General features: G+C 53.9%; 1 protein-coding gene and 1 pseudogene across 1 annotated transcript; both read left to right on the top strand.

The window, feature by feature from the left end:
- Positions 1-6,079, top strand: part of LOC119567508 — a 31,214-nt pseudogene extending 25,135 nt beyond the window's left edge.
- A 25-nt stretch (positions 6,080-6,104) lies between these two features.
- LOC119567502 (maestro heat-like repeat-containing protein family member 1) lies at positions 6,105-19,408 on the top strand. The gene is made up of 11 exons (XM_037913641.2): positions 6,105-6,149; positions 6,645-6,724; positions 7,164-7,269; positions 7,708-7,803; positions 8,556-8,660; positions 9,059-9,194; positions 9,422-9,516; positions 10,936-11,088; positions 11,947-14,256; positions 14,360-15,404; positions 17,507-19,408. The coding sequence occupies exons 1-9, from the start codon at positions 6,105-6,107 to the stop codon at positions 12,040-12,042; spliced, it is 912 nt and encodes a 303-aa protein (XP_037769569.2). The 3' UTR covers positions 12,043-14,256; positions 14,360-15,404; positions 17,507-19,408.
- The last annotated feature ends 579 nt before the right edge of the window (positions 19,409-19,987 follow it).

Here is a 19,987-nt window from a genome sequence, read left to right as displayed (position 1 = left end):
GGTCTGGAGCTGCATTCGCACGTCCTGAGTGCTGTCCTGCACCATACTCACCATGGGTACGTAAGTCATTAACCTCCATCTGTGTCCCAGGTGCAGGATGGCCTCTGGTGCCTGCTCCCTCAGGCACCTGGAGATGCTGAAATAGGGTTGGGGTTGGCGGAGCAGGAGACACCCCATGAGGTTAAGAAATGGCAGTGAGAGCTTTTTCCCTCCCTGGGCGATTACGGTGTCCCTCTGTGGGGACGCACTTCCTGGCAGATGCCATGCTTTCATTCCTGGATGCTACCACTCTAGAGTGTATTTGTAAGCTGATGACCCCCACATGTTGTTCAGAAGCTATGGATAATACAAGCTCCGAAATTTGTTCTGTGCTTAGCCCCTGTGGCACAGCTGGGCTGGGCGGCCTTTTCTTGCTGTGCTGTGCAGAGCAGGTTCTGGGCACGAGGGATATGAAGAGGCTCTCAGGGACTAATTTTTGAAAATAAATATCAATCACCTGCAATCCAATACAAAATCACTGCTGCTAACATTGGTGGGTGATGAAATAGTAGCAGAGTGGTCATTAATGATGAGGTCAGGGCAGTGACACAGAGCAATCGGGTCCCTTGGTAAGCTGGACCCATTCAAAGAAAACAAGTTTGAAAAGAACCAAACGAAGGGTCCTTTCGCTAGCAACAAAGCATGCAGGCCACACCTACAGAATGGGGAAGTGTAGCCTGGAAAGCACTGAGTGTGAAGAGGATTTAGGGGCCATGCTGGGCAAGTCATTCAACATGAGCACCCAGGGTGATGCTGTGGTGCAGAGGGCTAAAGCCATCATTAGATGTAGGAAAAGAGCAGTGAGGAGCAGAGGCAGGTGACACACCATGAGGAAGACTGATCATGGAATAATGAATCCAGTTTTGGCGTCTACCTTTCAAAAAGATTTGAAAATATTGGAGATGGGGCAGCAAAAAGCAATGAAACATCTTGAGGGCTGGAGAAAAATGCCTGCTCGTGAGCCATTGAAAGAGCTCAGCCTGTTTAGATGATAAAAAAGATCGGGAGGTGACGTCATTGAAGTGACTTCATGGAGAGAAACTGTTGGGTAGGAAAGGGCTCATTCATCGAGCAGAGGAAAGCATAACAAGACCCAGTGGCTGGAAACTCAGAAGAGACCAATTCATATTAGAAAGAGGATACACATATTCAACAGTGAGGATGAATCACCAAAGGAACAATCTAGCAAGGGAAGTGGTGGGAATTCCCCACCTCTTGATGTCTTCTAATGAAGACTAGATGGCTTTCTGGAACGTGTGTAGTCAAAAAAAGCTACTGTGCTCTACAGAAAGCATGTGATATGCAGGGGGTCGGATGACATGCTCTAATTGTCCCTTCTGTCCATAAAGTCTGCTAATTTATGAAAAACTGAACGTAGCATGGGAAGAAGCCTCTGATATTTTACTGTGTTCGGCTTGAGCCCACAATGAGTGCTCATTGCATGGGGTGATCCAGGGGAAGCAGCTGAAACATCCAATGTGGCTGGACATCAGCACTGCAGGGGAGGGGTGGGTGTGGCAGTGACAACACAAGGGCCTTTGGCAGGACCTCAGCCTCTTGGACAAAGGTGGTGGGGAGGCGATGATCTCACAGAGAGATCTTGACATCAGCCAGGCAGGACAGGGGTGCAGGACAGGGGCAACCTCGGAGATCCCTGTGGCTTTGCTTCAGCACGTCTCCTTCTCGAAGTCTCTCCTGGAGGACTGAGAGAGCATTCACTTGCACGTATGTGAGCTCAAGGAGGACCCTCTTTGGAGTTTTCTCCTTCTCTTGTACTGGTTTTGCGAGAAAAAAGACGTCCCTGTAGAGAAGGTAAGAGCCTCGGAGAGGTTTGGAACCTGTTCAGTCTGATCCATCAGGTGCCAGCTGATTTTTAGGAAAGGAAAACATTAGATTGTGGGGGCAGCATTTTATTTCCGATCTAGGACTTTGTCCCTTAGAATCACTGGGGACATTGGGGTTTCTCCTTTTTGTTTTCCCTGTTCCTCTGTTCCTCCTACCTTTCTCTTCTTGCTTCCTTTTTCCTTTTCCTCTGCTTTCCTCCCACCACCAGGAGCTCTGTGTGTGGAGTGGGGGCCGGGGGGTGGGTTGTGGGAGGCCCTCACAGAGAGGTGAGACTGGACTAGTGCTCCGAGAGTGATCCCCTCAGTGGTGACCAGGGCCATTCTTTGGGCTATTTGATGGGAACCCTTAGCCTCCCACCCCTCAACCTTGATTGGCTGAGGAGGGGGCTATTGACAGGGAGGAAACTCTGGTCTTTGTTGTTCTCTTTTATGACCAAGCAAATAAGTCACAACCAGTTCTATGTTTGACCAATGTGGATGCTGCTCTCCATTCATTGTCTCGGAGCAGTTCATGATCCTCTCGAACATTCCAATTCTTCTAAAATACTTGCTGAATAATATGTACTATGAACAATTGTTGGTCTGTAGCTCATTTGAGAGCAACTCTGCTACTGACTGGCTGCATCAGCTAAGACAAGTCACTGCTCCTTTCTCAGCCTTAGTTTCTCCTTCTGTCAAGTATGAATAACAATCCTCTCCCACCTACCTCGCCATGGGTGGATGCTGGGGATCCACTGAAGAGTGTCACTCGGAGCAGTGCAGACTAGGGGGTGTCTGATCACACTGAGCCATAGCAGATTATGACCTAATATTCGATTTGATTTGTATTTTATTCTTTTGAAATTGTGAAGAGCAGCAACTACTTAGCTCAGACTGAAGCATCTCATCTAATTTTCTAGGTCATAGTCTCTCCCCTTTGTGTACGACGAGACAGTTTACTGCACTGTGACAAACAGGAGATGCTCTTGTTTTGCAAACAAATATTTTTGCAAAGAATTTTCATCCTACTTCTTATGATTTCAAGAAACAAAGTGGTTTCGTCTGAATGGATTTTCTGACAGAAAATGGTTTCCATGAAAATGTTCACACCTGATTTCCTGGGCTTTAACCGTGCCTCCGGGGGGTTGTTGTCTGTTAGTTAGAACAGGAGTCAGGACTGTTGTCTTCTCTTTCTGGCTCCGTCACCGCTTTGCTGTGTGACACCTTGGTTAGGTCCAATGGGAATAGGGTCAATTCTCTAACTCCAGGCAGCAGGGAGCCTGGGTGAGATAAGGGATGTTAAGGCCGTCTGCGAAGGAGAAAGGGATTTTTCCAGGTGTTGAATGTCAAGAATTCTAAACTTTGCTAAAATGGCTAGTCTCGAGAAACAAGAACTAGTTGGGGCCAAACTTTAACCATTGTCTTTTTTAAAGCCCATTCAGGGATGTGAATCACAGAGAGCCATAGAGAGGGGGATCACCTTGCCCAAAGTCCCACAGATCAATAGGCAGCAATGGAAGCAGGAGTGACACTCTCTCTCAAAGGCAGGGGGACCAGACATTAGGGCCTGGTTGCAATTGCCAGCTGTGGGAGGGAGTGTGCAGCAGTGGTTAGTGAAGGGGTCCATCCATGGCTCTGACACTCAGTGTGACCCTGAGCCTGTAGCTGAGTCCAGTTTGCCATCAGTAGGGTTGGGGTCCCATCGCTACAGCCCAGTGGGTTTGGGAGGCTCCAGGAAGGTGTGTAAAGTGCTGGGATGTCAGGATCCTGGAGGCGCTGTCACCTCCGCCCTAGGGCAGTGTTCTGCACCCCCCTGCTGCTGGCTGAGTTTCTCCGTCCCTTGGCAATAAGACAGACTCTTGTTTTCACAGCCAGTCGATTGCCCTAGTGTCATCACCCTGCCTGCTGGCTGGTCAGGGTAACTCCTGAGGTCACCACCCTCTCCAGCCTGCCTTGGGCTTGGAGAGTGAGGAGGAGGGCGAGGGACATCTGCTGACCCTGAACATCTGCCATCCATCATCCCATCACTGAGAGCAAGTGAGTGGCATTCGGGTTCCTCGGTGGCTTCCCCTGTCTGTGTGGGGAGAGGCAGAAACAGGGGGAGAGACTATCTCCAAAGGAGGATTTCATTTGCAAACAGCCCCCAAGAGCCCCTCACTCTTAGACCGGGCAGGGGCTTCTCCAGAGCCATCTCCAGTGTGTCTGGAAAGGTTCCAGCAATGGGGCTCCCAGCCCTTCCCTTGTGGGACACTGTTTACACAAGGGAAGGGCTGGGAGCCCCATTGGGACACTGTTTCTCAGGCTGAGAGTCTCTGAGCTGTGAGCTGCTGAGCATGGAAATCAATGGGGAAGGAGGAGGGCCCTGGTCTTCTTGTGCCTAGGGTCTTTGTGACTTTGATGTGGGGAGTGGTTTCCCAGGAGAAGTCCGGACTCCTGGGTTCTGTTCCTTCTCTAGCCTGGGCGGGAGAGTGGCCTGGGACGACAGGAGAGGGCTGATTGTCCAGAGGAACCGATGGTCTTTGGGACTGACCCCATTGCTCGAAAAAGATGAGACTTCCTGGGTATTGCAGCCGCAGGGATTACGAGGGGGAACGCTGGGAGCAGATCATGCAAGAACTCCTGCCAGTGTGTGTAGATGGCACTCCCTGCACTCCTGTGGGGGAAGAAGGGGCTGCTCTGGTTGGAGCAGGGAGGAGGAGGGATGGAAAAGGCCCATGAGTGAAAGGCTGCCTTGAGCCCAGACTCATACCTGCTCCCCGCTCGGTTCCAGGATGGCCAGACTCCTGCGGATGTTCAGGAAGAAGGCTCTGCAGGTGGCCCCAGAGCCTGAGGGAAGCAGCTGCCATCTTCCCAAGGGGCAGAGCAACCCCTGTGTCCCTGCTGGCGGGGAAGCAGCTCCCGCCCAGGCCAGAAGGCAGAAGTGCCCAGCCTTCTGGAAAAGGAAACCAGCTCCCGGCACAGGCACAGAGCTAGGAGAGGCCCCGACCAGGCCCCAGTGGAGCTGGCCCAGGATGCGGTTTCACAGACAGGACCCAGCCCAGGAGGGACGCCGGGCAGGGTGGCTCTGGGGCTTGTTGTGTTTGCAGCAGCGGCCCCAGGAGCCCAGCCCTCGTTCCCATCAGGAGGCATCGCCCTGCCCGCTCGCTGAGGACCTTCCAGCCCCGGCAGGCCAGGAGGGGGAAGGTCCCTGTCCCAGCACCGGCAGCTCAGCATGGGACAGCGACAGCACCTGGGCCTCTGGCAGCAAACCAGGTCAATGGAGGCCACTGCTTTGTTCCAGGTGAGGAGCCAGGCTGGGCTGAGGGAGGGCTGAGGACAGGATGTGAACACCCGGGGCCCAGACGCTCTCCTGGTGATATGGGGGGGGGATCCCCAGCCCAGGTGTCTGGCCTGAGCTACGCAAACCCCACTGACAGCAGCATCAGTCACACAGCTGCTCCTTCCGCAAGGGGAACTGGGGGTCGGGGCATGAAGAGCTGCTGCCACTTTGGTCCTTGCTGCTCCGGGCGGGGGGAACAGGCACCTGCCCTGGAGTCCTGGCCAGTGGAGGGTGGGCTCTCTGCTCTGGGCTTCTGAACCTGTTGGGGGCTGAAGGCATCCCTGAGAGGGAGGTTTGGGGCCCGATCTGCCCTGGGTGCCTGAGGTGGGAAGGGGGTCTTGAATCCTGCTCTGCCCACTACGCCCCTGTCCTTCCCTCCCTGGTGCAGGGACCACCCTGGATTCGGAGCAGAAGGAAGGGGTGGACATGGCCGAAGATGAAGCTGCTCTCAAGGTCATCCGAGAGCAGCTCTAGTGCAGAGATAAGGTACAAATGTTCCCCACCTGGGCTGGAAGCAAGATTGCCCTGTACCTTCCCAGCATCCCCACCCCCGCCGAGGGTCTTGTCCCTCCTGATCCACCACCCCTAATGGGGCCCTTTTACATCCATGATGTGGGACCCCCAAGATGCGGGTGTTTGTCCCACAACAGCCGAGGTTGTCTCCCCCCACAGGCACTGTCCCTGTTCCTGATCCTGCTTGTGTAGGAGTCGTGGGGGATTTGGACAATGGGCGGGTCCCCACAATCCCCCATTGAGGCTTGAGCCCTGGAGCTGGTTTGGGTGGGGCAGGAAGGTCCCTAGCTAACAGGTTCTCTCTCACTATACCCCACTCCTGGTGGGTCCAGGATGAGGGGCAGCAGCTCCTGTCCCTTCAGGCCATCTACCCCGCATGTCTGGCTGCACGGGAGAGAGGGGAGGACACGATGGAGCCGCGCTGCTGCAAGGCGGCTGTGGTGAAGAGGATTGTGGTGAGTGAGACATGCCATACGGCAACTGGAGGAAGGAGAGAGACATGGGATTGGCAGGGGTATGGCCGGGCTAATGGATGGGGACTGGGTGGTGTTGGAGGGGGCATCAGAGGGAAGGAATTGCTGGGGCTGAAAACTGGGGAGAAGAGAAGGGAGAAAGTCTGAGATTGGTCAGTAGTGGGCAGGGGGGGAATTGTGGGGCTGGAGGCCAGCTGAGAGTGGGAGCCAAGGAATCACATGGTCCCAACTCGGTCATCGGGATGGGGCTGAATGGGGGCAGTTTTGAGAGGGAGGGGGAGAGAAGGGGATTGGGAGTGGGCTGGGCAGGAATCCGGGAAGGGGGACAAGTCTGATGGTCAGGAAGGAATGGGAGGAGCGGGAGGTGGTGGGGGATCCTGCTGGCCATGTGGGGCACTGGCTGTGTCATCTCCTCACTGGGAAGTGTCAGTCGGGCCTGAATCTCACACGCTCCTTTGTCTCCTTCGTGTCTCACAGGAGCTCATCGAGGAGCTTCCCGATGACTCGTCACCCAGCGCCGTCCTCGCCCACTCCCTGGCTGCAGTTTGCAACCTCTGGTACCAAGACAGCCTCACCCCCACACCCTGCCGCCTCCCCTCACCCCAGTGCTGCTCAGGCCCAAGGCTGGGAGTCACCGTCACTGTCCCTCCCATGTCACCTCCCAAGAGTGGCGCCTCTGGCAGAGATGGTGGGGTGGGAAGGTTCACTCTCTCCTGGCAGGGTTGTTCTTTTCACTCCCATAACATGACAAAGGCCTTCTGGGGGGGCTCACTCCTGGGCTCAGATACAGGAGGGGCAGCAGGCTCCAGGGAACAGGAGCTATTCCTGTGCTGCCACTGTCTGTCTGTGACGCCTTGGCCTTGTCATTCCCTAGCTAAGTGCCTCAGTTTCCATTCTCGCCAGCCTGTGCCTCTATCCCTGTGGGTTGGTGTCCGTGTTGGCGACAGTCCCATCCCCATACTGCACAGTCAAATACCAGCTCCTCTCTCTTGCCAGCACCATGAAACCTGCCCTGGAGCCAGCCCTAGAGACCCACCTCTTGCGAGCTGCCCTTCACTCCGTCTTCACCCTGGGCACGGAGAAGGACACCACCGGCATCCAGGTACATCCTCCTCCTCCATCCTCCTCCTCTTCCTGAGTGGTCCTTGGTCCCTGCTCCCTTCATTCGCTGGAGCTCCAGATTTAGGGGTGGGGTAGCGGAGATGGAATAAGCTGCAGGGTTGGATCCTTCCCTCCAGCAGGGAAGAGATTACCCCTCCCTGGGGGAGGGATTGGTTTTGCCCAGAAGCCCAGCTTCCATCCATAGCAACTTGGCTGTTTCCTACTCTTCTGCCTACAAGGCCCTCTGCAGAGACCTGCTAAGCTCATGGATCAAAGATCCAGGTGTCATCAATTCTTGCGAATTGCCTGCAGTGGGATGTGAAGGAGAGAGGCCAGGAGATGTGTTTGGGAGTCTCCCCAGTGCTTCCCAGAGACCCCCTCTTCCCATCCTGTGGCAGGTGTAGGCCCAGGTTCCCTAACTCTGACCCGTGCTTTGCAGGCTCTGCGCAAAGTCATCCCAGAGGTCCTGGATGCCATGCTGGGGAACCTGCTGGCAGAGTCTCCAGACACAGACAGGCTCCACTTCATCTTGGAGGTGAGCCCCATTTGACCGTAACTCTTTGGGGGACTGGTAAGGAGAGACTGGAAGATCCATTTTCTACTCTGTCCTCCTAGCTGGGTCCCCAGTGGGCCTTCCTTGGTTGGGGAGGTCAGTGCAATGCAGTGTGAGGTCCTTCCTTCTTGAGGGACAGAGGAAGGAGCTGGGACTACAAGCCAGAGCTCTGCCTGATTCTGCTGAGCACAAACCACAGAGCTCCTGGTTGTCTTGGGGAGTGAGAGTCTGAAAACCCACCCTTCCCCCACCCCTCCACCACAACACCCCATGAGATTCAGGAGATGGTTCTCAGAGAAGAGGCACATGCTCCTTCCTAGAGAAACAGGAGGACCCCAGGTAATCAGCCCTTCTCTCTGATCTGCTGTGAAATTCCTGGGGGGATTGTGCTCTCAATCACTCCCTACATCCCCGCAAGGATTTGCGTAGCAGGGAAGGGCCGAGGGTTCAGTCTCCTTTCAGGTGAACTGTTCAGGAATCAGGAGTTCTGGGAGGATGGGACCAGCCCCAACCCCGAACATTGTCCCAATCTAGAGAGACGCTGAGAAGTTGTGACCTGCAGGGTACAAGCTGCGTCCTGGGGGAAAGAATCCCCTTCTAAAGCTCTGCCATCAAGGACTCAGCTATTCCCCCCTGCGCAGAATGTCTCAGGCCCCTGGGGCTGGAGGCGTGGGGTTCATTTGCAAAGCAGGTGCACCTGGCCACTGAGTCTGACCTGCCTTCTTTCCCCACAGCATGTCAACTTCTGGGTCGTGTCCAGGGTGTCCCAGGAGCGAGCCAGGGCTATCAGGAGCAGCACAGCCCTGCTGAGATACACAGTCACCCTCCCTGAGTTTGACGTAAGTGAGCTCCGAGCCCAGCTTGCTGGCTCCAGGCGGAGGCAGGCTGGCTCCAGCGGGCTGCAGGATCTGCTGCTGGCGGGGCTGTGGGTTAGGAGGGTTCTTCATGGGGAGGCAGAGTCAGAGCAGGGACTGAGCTAGGCTTGAGTCAAGTTCTTCTTGTCCTGGTTCAGTGTTGTCCCTGGGCCTTTAAGGGGACCATGCTCCAGCCCCTGCTTGGCATCCCAAAGCAGCTCCGGGCTCCCTTGGCAGCAGAGCAAATGAAGGGTTGATCTCAAGCTCCTCTCCCCCAGCATCTCCTGCAGAGGGGCTAAGGGGAAGGAGGCCTCTGGCCCAGGGGGGACAGGGAGCTGACAGGAAAATGCTGATGGAATCCCCTCTCCTCTCCCTTCCATTAGATCTCAGCCGAGTTCCCTCGGATGGGTCACCATGTGGCCCAGCTGGCTCTATTTGTCAGCGAGCCAGACAAGGACATCAGCCGGCAGGCCAGGGAGGGGACTTACCGGCTCTACCAACTGCTGCTCCAACAGAGGGGTAAGGAACCCAGCTGGGACACGGAACCCAATAGGGGACTATGAGTGACCACAGGTGGATAATGGGACCCCAGACCATTTCTCTCCGACTGACCCCAGCTGGAGGACAAGTCTCTCTCTGCCTCTCTTCTTCTCCACTCCACTGTGCAGCCGCCAATGGGACTGGAAGGACACAGAAACTGCAACCAGAATGAGAAAAGTCTCTCTCTCTCTCTCTCTCTCTTCCAGGGCTGACCATACATGAGGCGGAAGATCTCTGGTGCTATGACTGGCACCAGGACAGCAGGCTCTTGGGCTACAAGAATACAGCCAGAGTGGGGGAGGTAAGGGCACTGTGCCAGGGCATGACACAGATCAGGGAGTGTGGCTGGCTGGGTTCCCTGCAGTGGATGCCTCCTGGAGACAGGAAAAGAGCCCACTCCTTATTTCCAGTTCAGAGTTCCTCATCCAGCAACCAGTGGGACAGGCTGGTGCGAAAGGTCCCACATTGGAACCTGGCTAGTTGCCATGATTTAAGGAGAATCCCCCATGAGTGAGTTAAGATAGGATTATGGCTCTGGGTGTCTCTCTGCTCCTTGGCCCCCTGGCTGATCCCCAAGTGTCTGAGAGGAGAGCACTGGGTCAGTCAGTCACGATTGCTTGATCAGACCCTTGTTTAATTCCCTGCACCCTGTAGAAGCAGAGAAAGGAGGTGGGGTTTGCCCAATTCCATTGCCGGTCAGGAAGCAGAATGCCCCAACCTGGGAACTGGGTAGGGGACATAGTGAGCTCCAGAGCCAATATGGACCACATGCGCCCCCCTCATGTCTCCAGACCTGGCCAGGGAATGGCAGAGTATCTGGACTTCAGCCACTGTTCCAAAGAAGCACATTGTCACTGAGCCAAGTTGCGGCTCCTTGCTGCACAAGTAGAAAATCAAAGACACCCCCCCGCCCCCGTCTCACAACTGTGGTGAGAATATCCAAACCTTCGAACACACCGTAACACAGTGCCCCCAGGCTGGAGTCAAAGGTGAAATGGGTGATTTCCAGAACATCACAGAGGAGGCCTTGGAATGGCTTCTGGATCGACAAGGTCTTCTACAGAACGCTGCTCCACAGACGCCCCGTGAGAGAGACAGTGTGAGCTTGTCCCGCCTCCCACAAGCTGAATTACTGCAGCGGAAGAAAAGTCTCCAAGGAGTGTCTGTGATGGGGACTGGGCCATGAGTCTCCTTGTCCTTGTCAGCTTGCAGGTTGGATTCCCCTTGAAGAAACCAAGGAGCTGCAGAGGCCATACCCAGCAGCTAGAGAAATCACTTAGCTGGGGGAAGAGACCTTTGGTCTGTCCGCTCCAATCCCCTCCCGCCCCCCCAAACAACACACGCAAACTCCTCTAGCCACTGTGGTGCAGGAGATCTCGCTGCTGGAAGCAACACAGGGTCCCCTGTGGTCTCTGTGCCCTCCACAGCAGAGTGGGCCTGCTCACACTCATTAGAGATCCATTGCCAGCCCATCCTGGCCCCTGCCATAAATTGCCTTCCCAAAAGAGCCACTGGAGACTTTGGTCCCTCAGCATCTGCGACCTTTTAATAAAGGGGCTTCCCTGAGCCCTGGGAGCCTGAAGGCCTCCTGGGGAATGAAGTGCCTTGGCCACAGCAGCTCTCTTCCCCGCCCTTTGGGGCACTAGAGGCCATTGTACCACCAGGACTTGGAGGCTGGCTCTGGGCAATGTGCTCGAGCCTCATGTCCTGTTGGTTTTAGGTCTTTGGAAAATTCTTCTCCATCGGGCAGAGAAGATCCTTCCTACAGACAGCAGTGCTGGCCATCCACGACCCCCTGCTGCATGTCAGCCAGGCTGGGCTGGTGCTCGTCTACTCCCTCCTGGGGGAAGCCCAGCAACTGATGGGGGACACGGTAAGCAGCTGCAATCAACTCAGGAGCTTGGGGTGGGGCCCAGGGCCTCATTCCCATCCTCTCGCCATTCGCTAGCCTGGTAGCAAGGAGCCTAGTGGGGACTTCTGGACCTCATGGACTTCTCTTCTTAGGATGTGGTGCTCTGCTATCACTCCTGGGAAGGACAGGAGAGTCCCCTAAGTGCCCTCTGGGAACCTTTCCTGCCCCACAGAGCTGCCCCCATTTCCCCACTGCCTAGTGTCCATGTCACCCGAGCCACCATCGAGAGTTGCTCCCATCCCTGGCAGCCCGGGAGGCCGAGGACTGACTGGTGCTGGCGACTGAGCAGGAAGGGCTGAGGCACATGGGCGTGGGAAGCTGGTCTTGCTGCTGGTAGGGCTGGACCCGCTCTCGAGAGATTGGGAGGATTCAGTCAGCAGGGGCTGCTGACTTGCCCCGTTCCCCAGGGCTGCCATCCTGTGGCTTCAGCTTTTGTCACTGGGGTGACTTGGGGAAAGGTCTCAAGCTCTCCCCATCCCACCTCACTGCTGCCAGAATCCCTCCCGCCCCCCACCACCCTGCTAGAGCCCACTCCCTGCCTTACCTGGGTGGGGATGGAGGTAGGGGTGGAGGAGAGGGTTCTAGGAACTTGAGCGGTGTCCCCAGGTGGGTTGGAGGTGGAACAGCTGATGGGCAGTTGGCACTGGAGGTCACTAGAGAGGACAGCAAGCCTCCATCCTGGGGGTCAGGAGGGTGAATCTACCACTCAGACATGAGCAGCTGCTGGGTGGAAATGATGGTGCTGGTTCCAGGTGCCCTTAATCCTCCCTGATTCCCGGGGAGTGTCTCAGTCTCTGACATGTTCTCTTTCCCCTGCAGCACGAGGATGTCACAGCCAAGGTCATGTGCCAGCTTCACATCATCTGGCACTTGCACCAGATGCCCGAGGCGCTGCAAGGGCTGTGGCTCATCTGATGCTCTTAAAGGTTCCCCTCCCTGTTCAACAAGTCCCGCTCCCTGCTGCAGGTACTGCTCTGTCTCACTGTAAATGGGGGGTTAGTGGAAGCGGAAATGGAGGCTCCTGGCATTCCACAGAAACTCTCTCCCCGCTCTGTGGAGCTGGGTCCTTCACTCGGCCCCCCAAATTCCTTCATCTGGGGCAGGAGCTCTTTCCCTCACACCCATATCCCTCCCCTCTTTCCTTGATCTCACCCCCATCCCATTCCCCGTGCTCCCAGGCAGAGATCTTCCTGCAACATATGGTGCAGAAGGACCTTTGGGTCAGGGCTACAGACTGTCTGTCCAACTGAAGCTCAGGAAGTTCCACATTCGAGGAGGTGAGGATGGGACAGAGGCTCAGGGCTAGCTTCATCTCCTGCCCTTTATTCTTCCTTTGGCCCTTCTCTGGGCTCTCTGAGTCTGACATGAAGAGGAGCCTCCTCCCCCTGTGTCTTCTAGGCCCTGGGGTATGTGACAGCCTCCCAGATGAGTGCAGTCAGAAGCTGAACCACGTCAGGGAGCAGTGGGGACAGGTCTCTTGTCCTAGGAAACAAAGTAGTGGTAGTTCTCAAAGAGGCTGAGAGGGAAGAGCCCACTCCCTCCTGGAGGTAAGAGCCATTGACTTCTTTGGGCATCTGGGTTTCTTGGGGGAGAAATGGGATCCCTGCTGGCTGGGAGCTTCCCCCATCCCTGGGACAGAGACATCTCCATCAATGTGCCACCCTTGTTTTTTTCCTAGCAAGAGGCTCCCCAGAGAACTCCTCCTCAAACCTGTTCTCCTGGGAGCGTTTCTGGGAGGAGGCTCCCGTCCCTCAGTCTCCAACTCCATAATGCAGTCTCTTTCACCTAACATCTCCGCTCTCCAGCTCCACTTCCCACAGCAGGACAAACGGACCTTCAGCTCCTAGAGAACAGACTCTGACCTCCTTCTGATCAGCAATGGGGTTTCCCCATCCCCTCAGCAAACCTGTCAGCCGGGCTGGACCGGATTTGAAGGAGGAGGGTATCTAACAGGGTGGCTTGGCCTATGGCTGCCTAGCCTGGGACTAGGCCAAATTGATGACCAAGTGAGCCCCGCCTGAGAGGAAACAAGGGAAAACAGCAGCAAAAATAGAGAAGCAGAGCGAGCTGTTCAGTCGACGGCCTTGGGCCAAACCCTGGAGTCCAGGGTAGGACCGGCTTCTCTCACCATCCCTAAGGAAGGGGACATAGAAGACCCTAGAAACCCAAGAAGGGCAGGCCGAGCTGAAATCAGGCTGAGGAAGAACTCCCCACGAGGGTGGAAGGCCTTGTTTCTGTTCAAGACATTTTTGGACTTTGTTTGCAAAGAGCATGACCCAGGAAGGAGTGGAGTAAAGCACAGTCACCTGGTTGGAGGGCTGAGTTCCCAGCCAAGAAACTGCAAGAGTGAGTATCAGCGGGGTTGCTAGCCCAGCTAGAAAGCAGTGACACGAGGCCTGGCCAGCATCTAGCGGTGAGTGAACTCTGGTACACACCCAAACCGGCTGTGTCTGGAACCCTGTGTAGCCTCTTCTTTGGGAAGTTCCCATGGGTCAGTGGGGCTTGAATCTCTCCTGCTCCTTTGGTCTCTTTGGGCTTCACACGAGATGTCTGGTGAACTGCCCTTGGACTCTGGACCCAGCACCGCTCAGAAATTATTCGCTACTTTCAGAGAGACAGGGCACAGCTCAGCCTGTTGGGTAGGCTGGAGACTCACACTTCACTCGAACACACAACACTGAGGTGGCTTGGGAAGCATAGTAACAAAGAAGAGATTTAAGTGATACTAAGCAAGAGAAAGAGACAAATTTCAACCAGAGAAACCAAACACAACAGACTTTGGAGTGACTAAAACTGAATCTTAACAAGTCACAATCTTTGCCTTAGCAGTTTCCAGACTAACATTTCAGCTTTCCTAACAGACCTTCTTTGATGTCCCTGTAGGGTAGAAAACTTCTCTGTCGAATCCGCTGATTTGATTGCTTCGTCTTCTGGTTTCAGACCCTCTGTTCTCCTTCTGGGCTGCCTGGACCCTGACTGTAACATCTCTCTGGCCCAGCCTCTTACACAGATGTGTGCTGCAGCCAGCCCAGCGCAGGGAGCAGTGGGGACAGATGATCTCATCCTGTCAGACAAAGCATCATGGGTCCCATTGAGGTTTAGATGGAAGATCCCAGGCATCTCCTGGAGGTAAGAACCGTCCACGCTTCTGGGCACTTGGGGCTGTTGCAACAAAGAGGGGGCTCCTGTTACATAGCTTATTAGTCATCATGACTGTGTTTTTTTTTCTCAGAGGATGCGTCCGGGACACTGGAGACTGTTTCGTGCAGGAGGTTTGAGCGGGGAGAGATCACTCACTGTCATGACCCATGGGTCATTAACCCGGGCCTGCAGGGTTCCTGGGAGCGGCCACCCTCCAGCACACCACCTGGAAGCCTACGGAAAACTGCTTAGGTAGGACTGACGAAGTCCAGACCCAGTTTGAGGCTCCTATTGGCAGAGTCCCAGAGCAGCTAATTGGCCCCCAGGACCTCCTTAAACCAGCAGCACGAAGAAGAAGCTGTCTGAACAGCCGAACTCCTCCCCTGCTCTGGACCGTGTGTTGGCTGTTCCTGCTCCCACTCCCCAGGCTTGATTTCCTGGCATCCGGACTTGGGGTGACTCATCTGACTTGAGGTTCTGAACACAATTTGATCTTTTGCTTCTGCTCTTCCAGTGTCCTGACCCAGCTGACTCTCGACTCCTGTCTTGTGAGTGTGGCCTCTGCCTTTGACCACTAGGTCTGGCTGCCCATGACCCAGCCATGACACTGACTTTTCTACAATTCCTCCAATGCCCTTTTCTGCTCTCCAGCTCTGCTCTCCCAGCAAGAAACACCGATGCCTTGGCTCCCAGAGTCCTGCTTGCCTGCTAGTCAAGGGCTCGGGGGAGTGCTTGTCTTGCCCCCTCCCCACCACAGCTGCTTTTCCTATGGGACTCTCCCTAGCGCAGAGGAGAATCCGTCCTGGCAGCAATTCAGGAAGTCACAGAAGGGACGGTCTGCTCAGCTCCCTCTGCAATGCCACTGCCCGAGACCATTACGAGTGGGTGCCCAGTGACTGCGCCGGCAGCTCCTTGAGAGACTCCTGGGGGCAGAGTAGTCATGTTTAACGGTGACCGCGGGAAGCCATGCGAAGAGTGCGGCATTGAAGAGACTCTCTTTCTGTCCCAAAGGGTTTCTGTTCTCCTGCACGGTCAGACCGTGGGGCCGGCTGGCAGAATGAGGAAGAGCTGGTTGGTGATGAGTCGGAGGATTCACCATACAGGTGGCAGCAGCTGCAGATCCTGGAGTCCCTGTGGTAGGGTTACCATGCAAATTCTGCTTTTTTGAGGTGGGGGGGAGTTATATTTGAAAGGAGTTTTTCATCCTCTGCCACTCTCATCCAGGGGTGCCGGAACAGGGGAGACCAGGGCCCACCACTTTTTACTGGCCATAAGTGTGAGCGACTGGACGATGGGGAAGAGAAGGGAGTGGGGGCGGGGCGGTGTTTTGGGGACAAGGGAGGGCGTGAAGTGGGAGCTCAGGGAGAAAGGCGACATGAGGGGGGCTTCGGAAAGGGGCGGTTTGAGGGGGCCGGACCTCGAGGAGAAGGGGTGGCACAGGGGCTGGGCCACAGTTTGGGTGCCAGTAGCCCCCTCCCCCCCACTTTTAGGAAGCTTTTGCCCATCCTGCCCTCATCTCAAATAAATTTGTTAGAGTAAGAAAACTGGTAGAGCTATCCTCTGTGAACTTGTCTAATTCTTGTTTGAATGGAGTTATACTATTGGCCTTCACAACATCCCCTGGCAACAAGCTCCACAGGTTGACTGTGTGTTGTGTGAAGAAATACTTCCTTTTGTTTGTGTCAAACCTGCTGCCTATTCATTGAATTGTGTGACCGCTAGTTCTTGCATTACATGAAGGAGTAAATAACACTTCCCTCTTCACTTTCTCGACCCCACTCATGATTTTATAGACCTCTTATATCCCCCCCTTAGTCGTCTCCCCTCATATGGAAGCTGTTCCATATCTCTAATCATTTTAGTTGCCTGTCTCTGTACCATTTCCAATTCTCATAGATCCTTTTTGAGATGGGGCAACCAGATCTGCACACAGTGTTCAAGGTGTGGGTGTACCATGGATTTATACAGTGGCATTATGATATTTTATGATACTTGAAAACCCCCATTATAATTGGGTTTTCTGCTTTTGTAGCCTCTCTAATCTCTGTGAATTTCACAGTCACCGTCCTGGTCAGTTGTATATTCCTGCTGCTAGATTTTTATTCTTCAAGTGTGGAATTTCTATTCTTAGAGATGCTAGGATACAGTTGGATTCGTTTAAGATTTTTACTGTACTTTACTCTATGCTTTCCTGGACATGTAGTGCCCCTCCCCCGCCAGCGTGACCTACTCTGCCGTTCTTTCCGTGCTGATGGTCCAGGGTCAAACCCTGCTATGGGCTCAACTGGGGTTTGGTTATTTGATCCCACCCAGATCCCACTGAAATCCCTCTTGGGATGTCGTCTGGGCCATCTCTACTGTACCCCACTTCTCATGGCAGCCCCAGGCACTCAGCATTTGTGACTATCAGGCATCTTTAACGCAGATGGCCCCACTAAAGCCAGACAGATCTGAAAGCTTTGGCCAGTCTCCCAGCAGACAACACGTGCTTCCACCCATCACTAATACACAGATCTCACCCAGAGCCAGAGGCTGGTGGCCTGAGGGCAGGGAGATCCCGGCCTGCCCAAAGAGTAGTGCTGGGCCTCCTCCCAGCGCAGTACATGACTACTGTGAGTAGCTAGGATGGGACCATGGGGGAGGATTTGCCAGTGGGCCTGGATCCCACCCTGTTCCCAGGTGGGAAGCGCTGGCCTCCAGCTCTCACAGGAAGCTCTGTGTGAGTGGCTGGGGTCACACCATGGCTGCTGGGTTTGTGCTGCTGGCATTTCACTCCAGCCACCCCCTGCTATACAGCCTGTCCTGACAGGCCTCTGGCCTGAGAGCTGATGTAAACTGTCCAGGGATCCCTGGACCCAGCTCTTCTGTGCGGCGTTACTGCTGCTCCTTGCCACGCTGAGAGTCACCTGGAACCTGCGCCTAGGGCAGTTTGGGTGGGTTGGGCCTGCAGGGGCCCATCCAGACCCAGCTGGGTGTGCGGGGGGGAGTAGGAACTGGGTTAATACCCACACGGCATAAATGCTCCATGGAGGTCAGTTGATCTTAGAACCTTTCCTGGCCTTGCTGTCCCACTGCCCCCTTTCTAGCTGGGGCCTGTGGCAGGTGCAGGAAGGGGAATCGTGAGGGGCTGTGAGTGCAGCAGCTCCCTGCACTGTGCGAGAGCGTCTCTCCCTGCCTGTGACTGATGGGAAATGTCCAACTCCTACCTGACGCCAGCTCTCTGGCTTCTGTCTTGCAGGTTTGTGATAAGAGGAGGAGGAGACTGCGCATATCTGAATGATGAGAATGGGGTCAGCAGCTTGCAATGCACCAGTGAGAGACACTGGATCTGCACCAAACCCGATGCATTTACACAGGCACAGGAGGCTGCCGTGGTAGGGGGCTCATAAGGAGAGTACTGTGGAATTAGTTCCGGAAAAGCGGGACTGATCTCTTTACAAGATCACATCTGAGCAATTCCAGAATATCGGGGAATGCTCTGCGCATCACTGGGCAGAGCACTGTGGATGCAGGTGAAAACCAGAGATGCTATTTACACATCTTGTCCCCCCACCCGTGCCGTCTCTTTTTCCGCCAGTGGAACGGCTCAAATCCAGCCTTTCCAGCCTACCTCAGCTGGACCAGGAACTCTGCCTAACTGAGCCAAGGCACCAGGCTCAGCTTTCACTGCCGTGACATTCCCCCACAGAAGCTTTTTACTCTAGAAAATTATCTATGGAATTTTTTAAAAATATTCATCATTCCCATTTTATGGTCTGGAATAGAGCTGAGGGGAGGATGTTCTCCATTCCCCTCCCCCCCCAAGCAACTTTTTAACAAGATTTTTTTATGGGTCAGTTTTTGGGGTGTTTTGAAAACCCAATTGATTTTGAAGTTTGCAGGTTTACAACACCTGGTTCCTGGTTTCATGCTTTGGATGAAAGCATGAAAGTTTTAAACTGGTTTTAATTTTCCATTTTTAGTGTTAAGAGTGCTGCACCTGCCAAGGGAGGGGCCTGGAACTTAGGAGTAAGAGGAGAAATGTCTGTTCTCTCCCTTCCTGGAGCCCAGTGGGTTTGAAAAGGGCAGGGAGGGGATCGGTGTGACACAGACAGACCAGGTGCCAGGTCATGCCAAAGTCCCCATGTCTCAAGGGGACCCTGAGAAATACACAACTGGGATCAGGCTGGCTCACCTGTGTGTTAAGATAGGTATTAGCGTTATAAGACTGTGTTTAGCCTTTATTGAATGCTTGTGAGCTGCTGCAGCATTAATCTCATTTCTTCTGACCTCTGTATCCCACATTGTAAGGTAATATTGGAGCGTTTGTTTTGCGAGCCTCTGTGACTGTGTAAATCACCAGACAGGAGAGTGAATTGAGGCATTTAGGAGTGTGAAGTGCTGATCTCCAGCAGCTCAGAGCACAAGGGAGGAGGTGGGATACAAGAAGGAACTGAATCTAGCTCGTTGATCCTGGGGGGCAGGGTTTTCTAGGCATAAGCAAGAGTTCCCCAGCTGCTTAGCCTGGGTTAGCCCTAAAGGACAGAGTTTATAATGGACCAGTGATACACAGACTGCAGCTCATGAGCTGCAAGTGACTCTTTGATGTGTCTCCTGCCGCTCTTTGTAGCGCATGATATTAAAACACTGTGATTTCATTGTTAACCATAGTAAAACCAGTGCTTTTACTATGTTATTAGCCACTAAGTTATTTGCTGCAAGCATTTATATAAAAATCTAAATATGTTCCCTGCCCTTCTGTTTAAATAGGAGTAGTACTATAGTAAATGAAACAATGAATTCACGCTACTGTGGCTCCTTTGGGTAAGGTTGATCACTAATTTCACTCCTGAACCACTGAGCTCGGAGCATCACTGCTATAGATGCTTCTGTTACCTTTTTGAAACTTTGTAGCTTAGTTGTGTAGATATGTTCACCCGCTTTAGCCTTGTAAATAAATCTTATTTCCTTTTTAATAAATTATCCTAGAATAAGACTGGCTACATGCGCTGTCTTTGGTGTGACGTCGAAGGTGCAGGTCACCTGTGGTGCCTGGACCCATGGGACTGGGAGTAACCTGAATGCTGTTGTGATCCTGAGTGCAAGAGACCATCTGTCTCACAAAGGCAGGCTCACCTGGGTTGCGAGACAGCTCGGAGTACCCAAGGGGATTGCATGGCTAGGCTGTTACGATGCCGGAGGAGATTACCCTGCATGTTTGGTTGGTGAAATCTATGTCTAGAATTCTCAACCAGTTTGGATTTGAGCCCTGGTTCCCAGCAGTCTGTCCTGAGGTTGGCGCCACTCTCTCAAGACACTGCAGACAGCACTACTGCACGGCCTTGGCTCCAGTTCCCTCCCTCCAGGAGAGAGGAGCTGAGCCTGCTCAGAGATGCAGTTTGGGGGAAAGACGTATGTGACCCAGGGACCTCTTGGTGCCAACTGGCAGGCAGCACAGAAGGTTTTAAAGGAATCCCCTGGGTCTGATCTTTACATCAGTAGTTTTAAACCTTTCCAGATGACTGTACCTCTTTCAGGAGTCTGATCTGTCACCTCACTTAAAAAGTGAAATTCCAGTTTCACCTCACTTAAAAACTACTTGCTTACGAAATCAGACATAAAAAATCCAGAAGCATCACAGCCACTATTACTGAAAAAAGAAAAGGAGGACTTGTGGCACCTTAGAGACTAACCAATTTATTTGAGCATAAGCTTTCGTGAGCTACAGCTCACTTCATCG

The sequence above is a fragment of the Chelonia mydas genome, chromosome 14 (assembly GCF_015237465.2).
Source record: "Chelonia mydas isolate rCheMyd1 chromosome 14, rCheMyd1.pri.v2, whole genome shotgun sequence".
NCBI classification, from domain to species: Eukaryota; Metazoa; Chordata; order Testudines; family Cheloniidae; genus Chelonia; species Chelonia mydas.
Note: the sequence above shows the minus strand (reverse complement) of the source record. Positions and strands in the feature narration are given on the sequence as shown.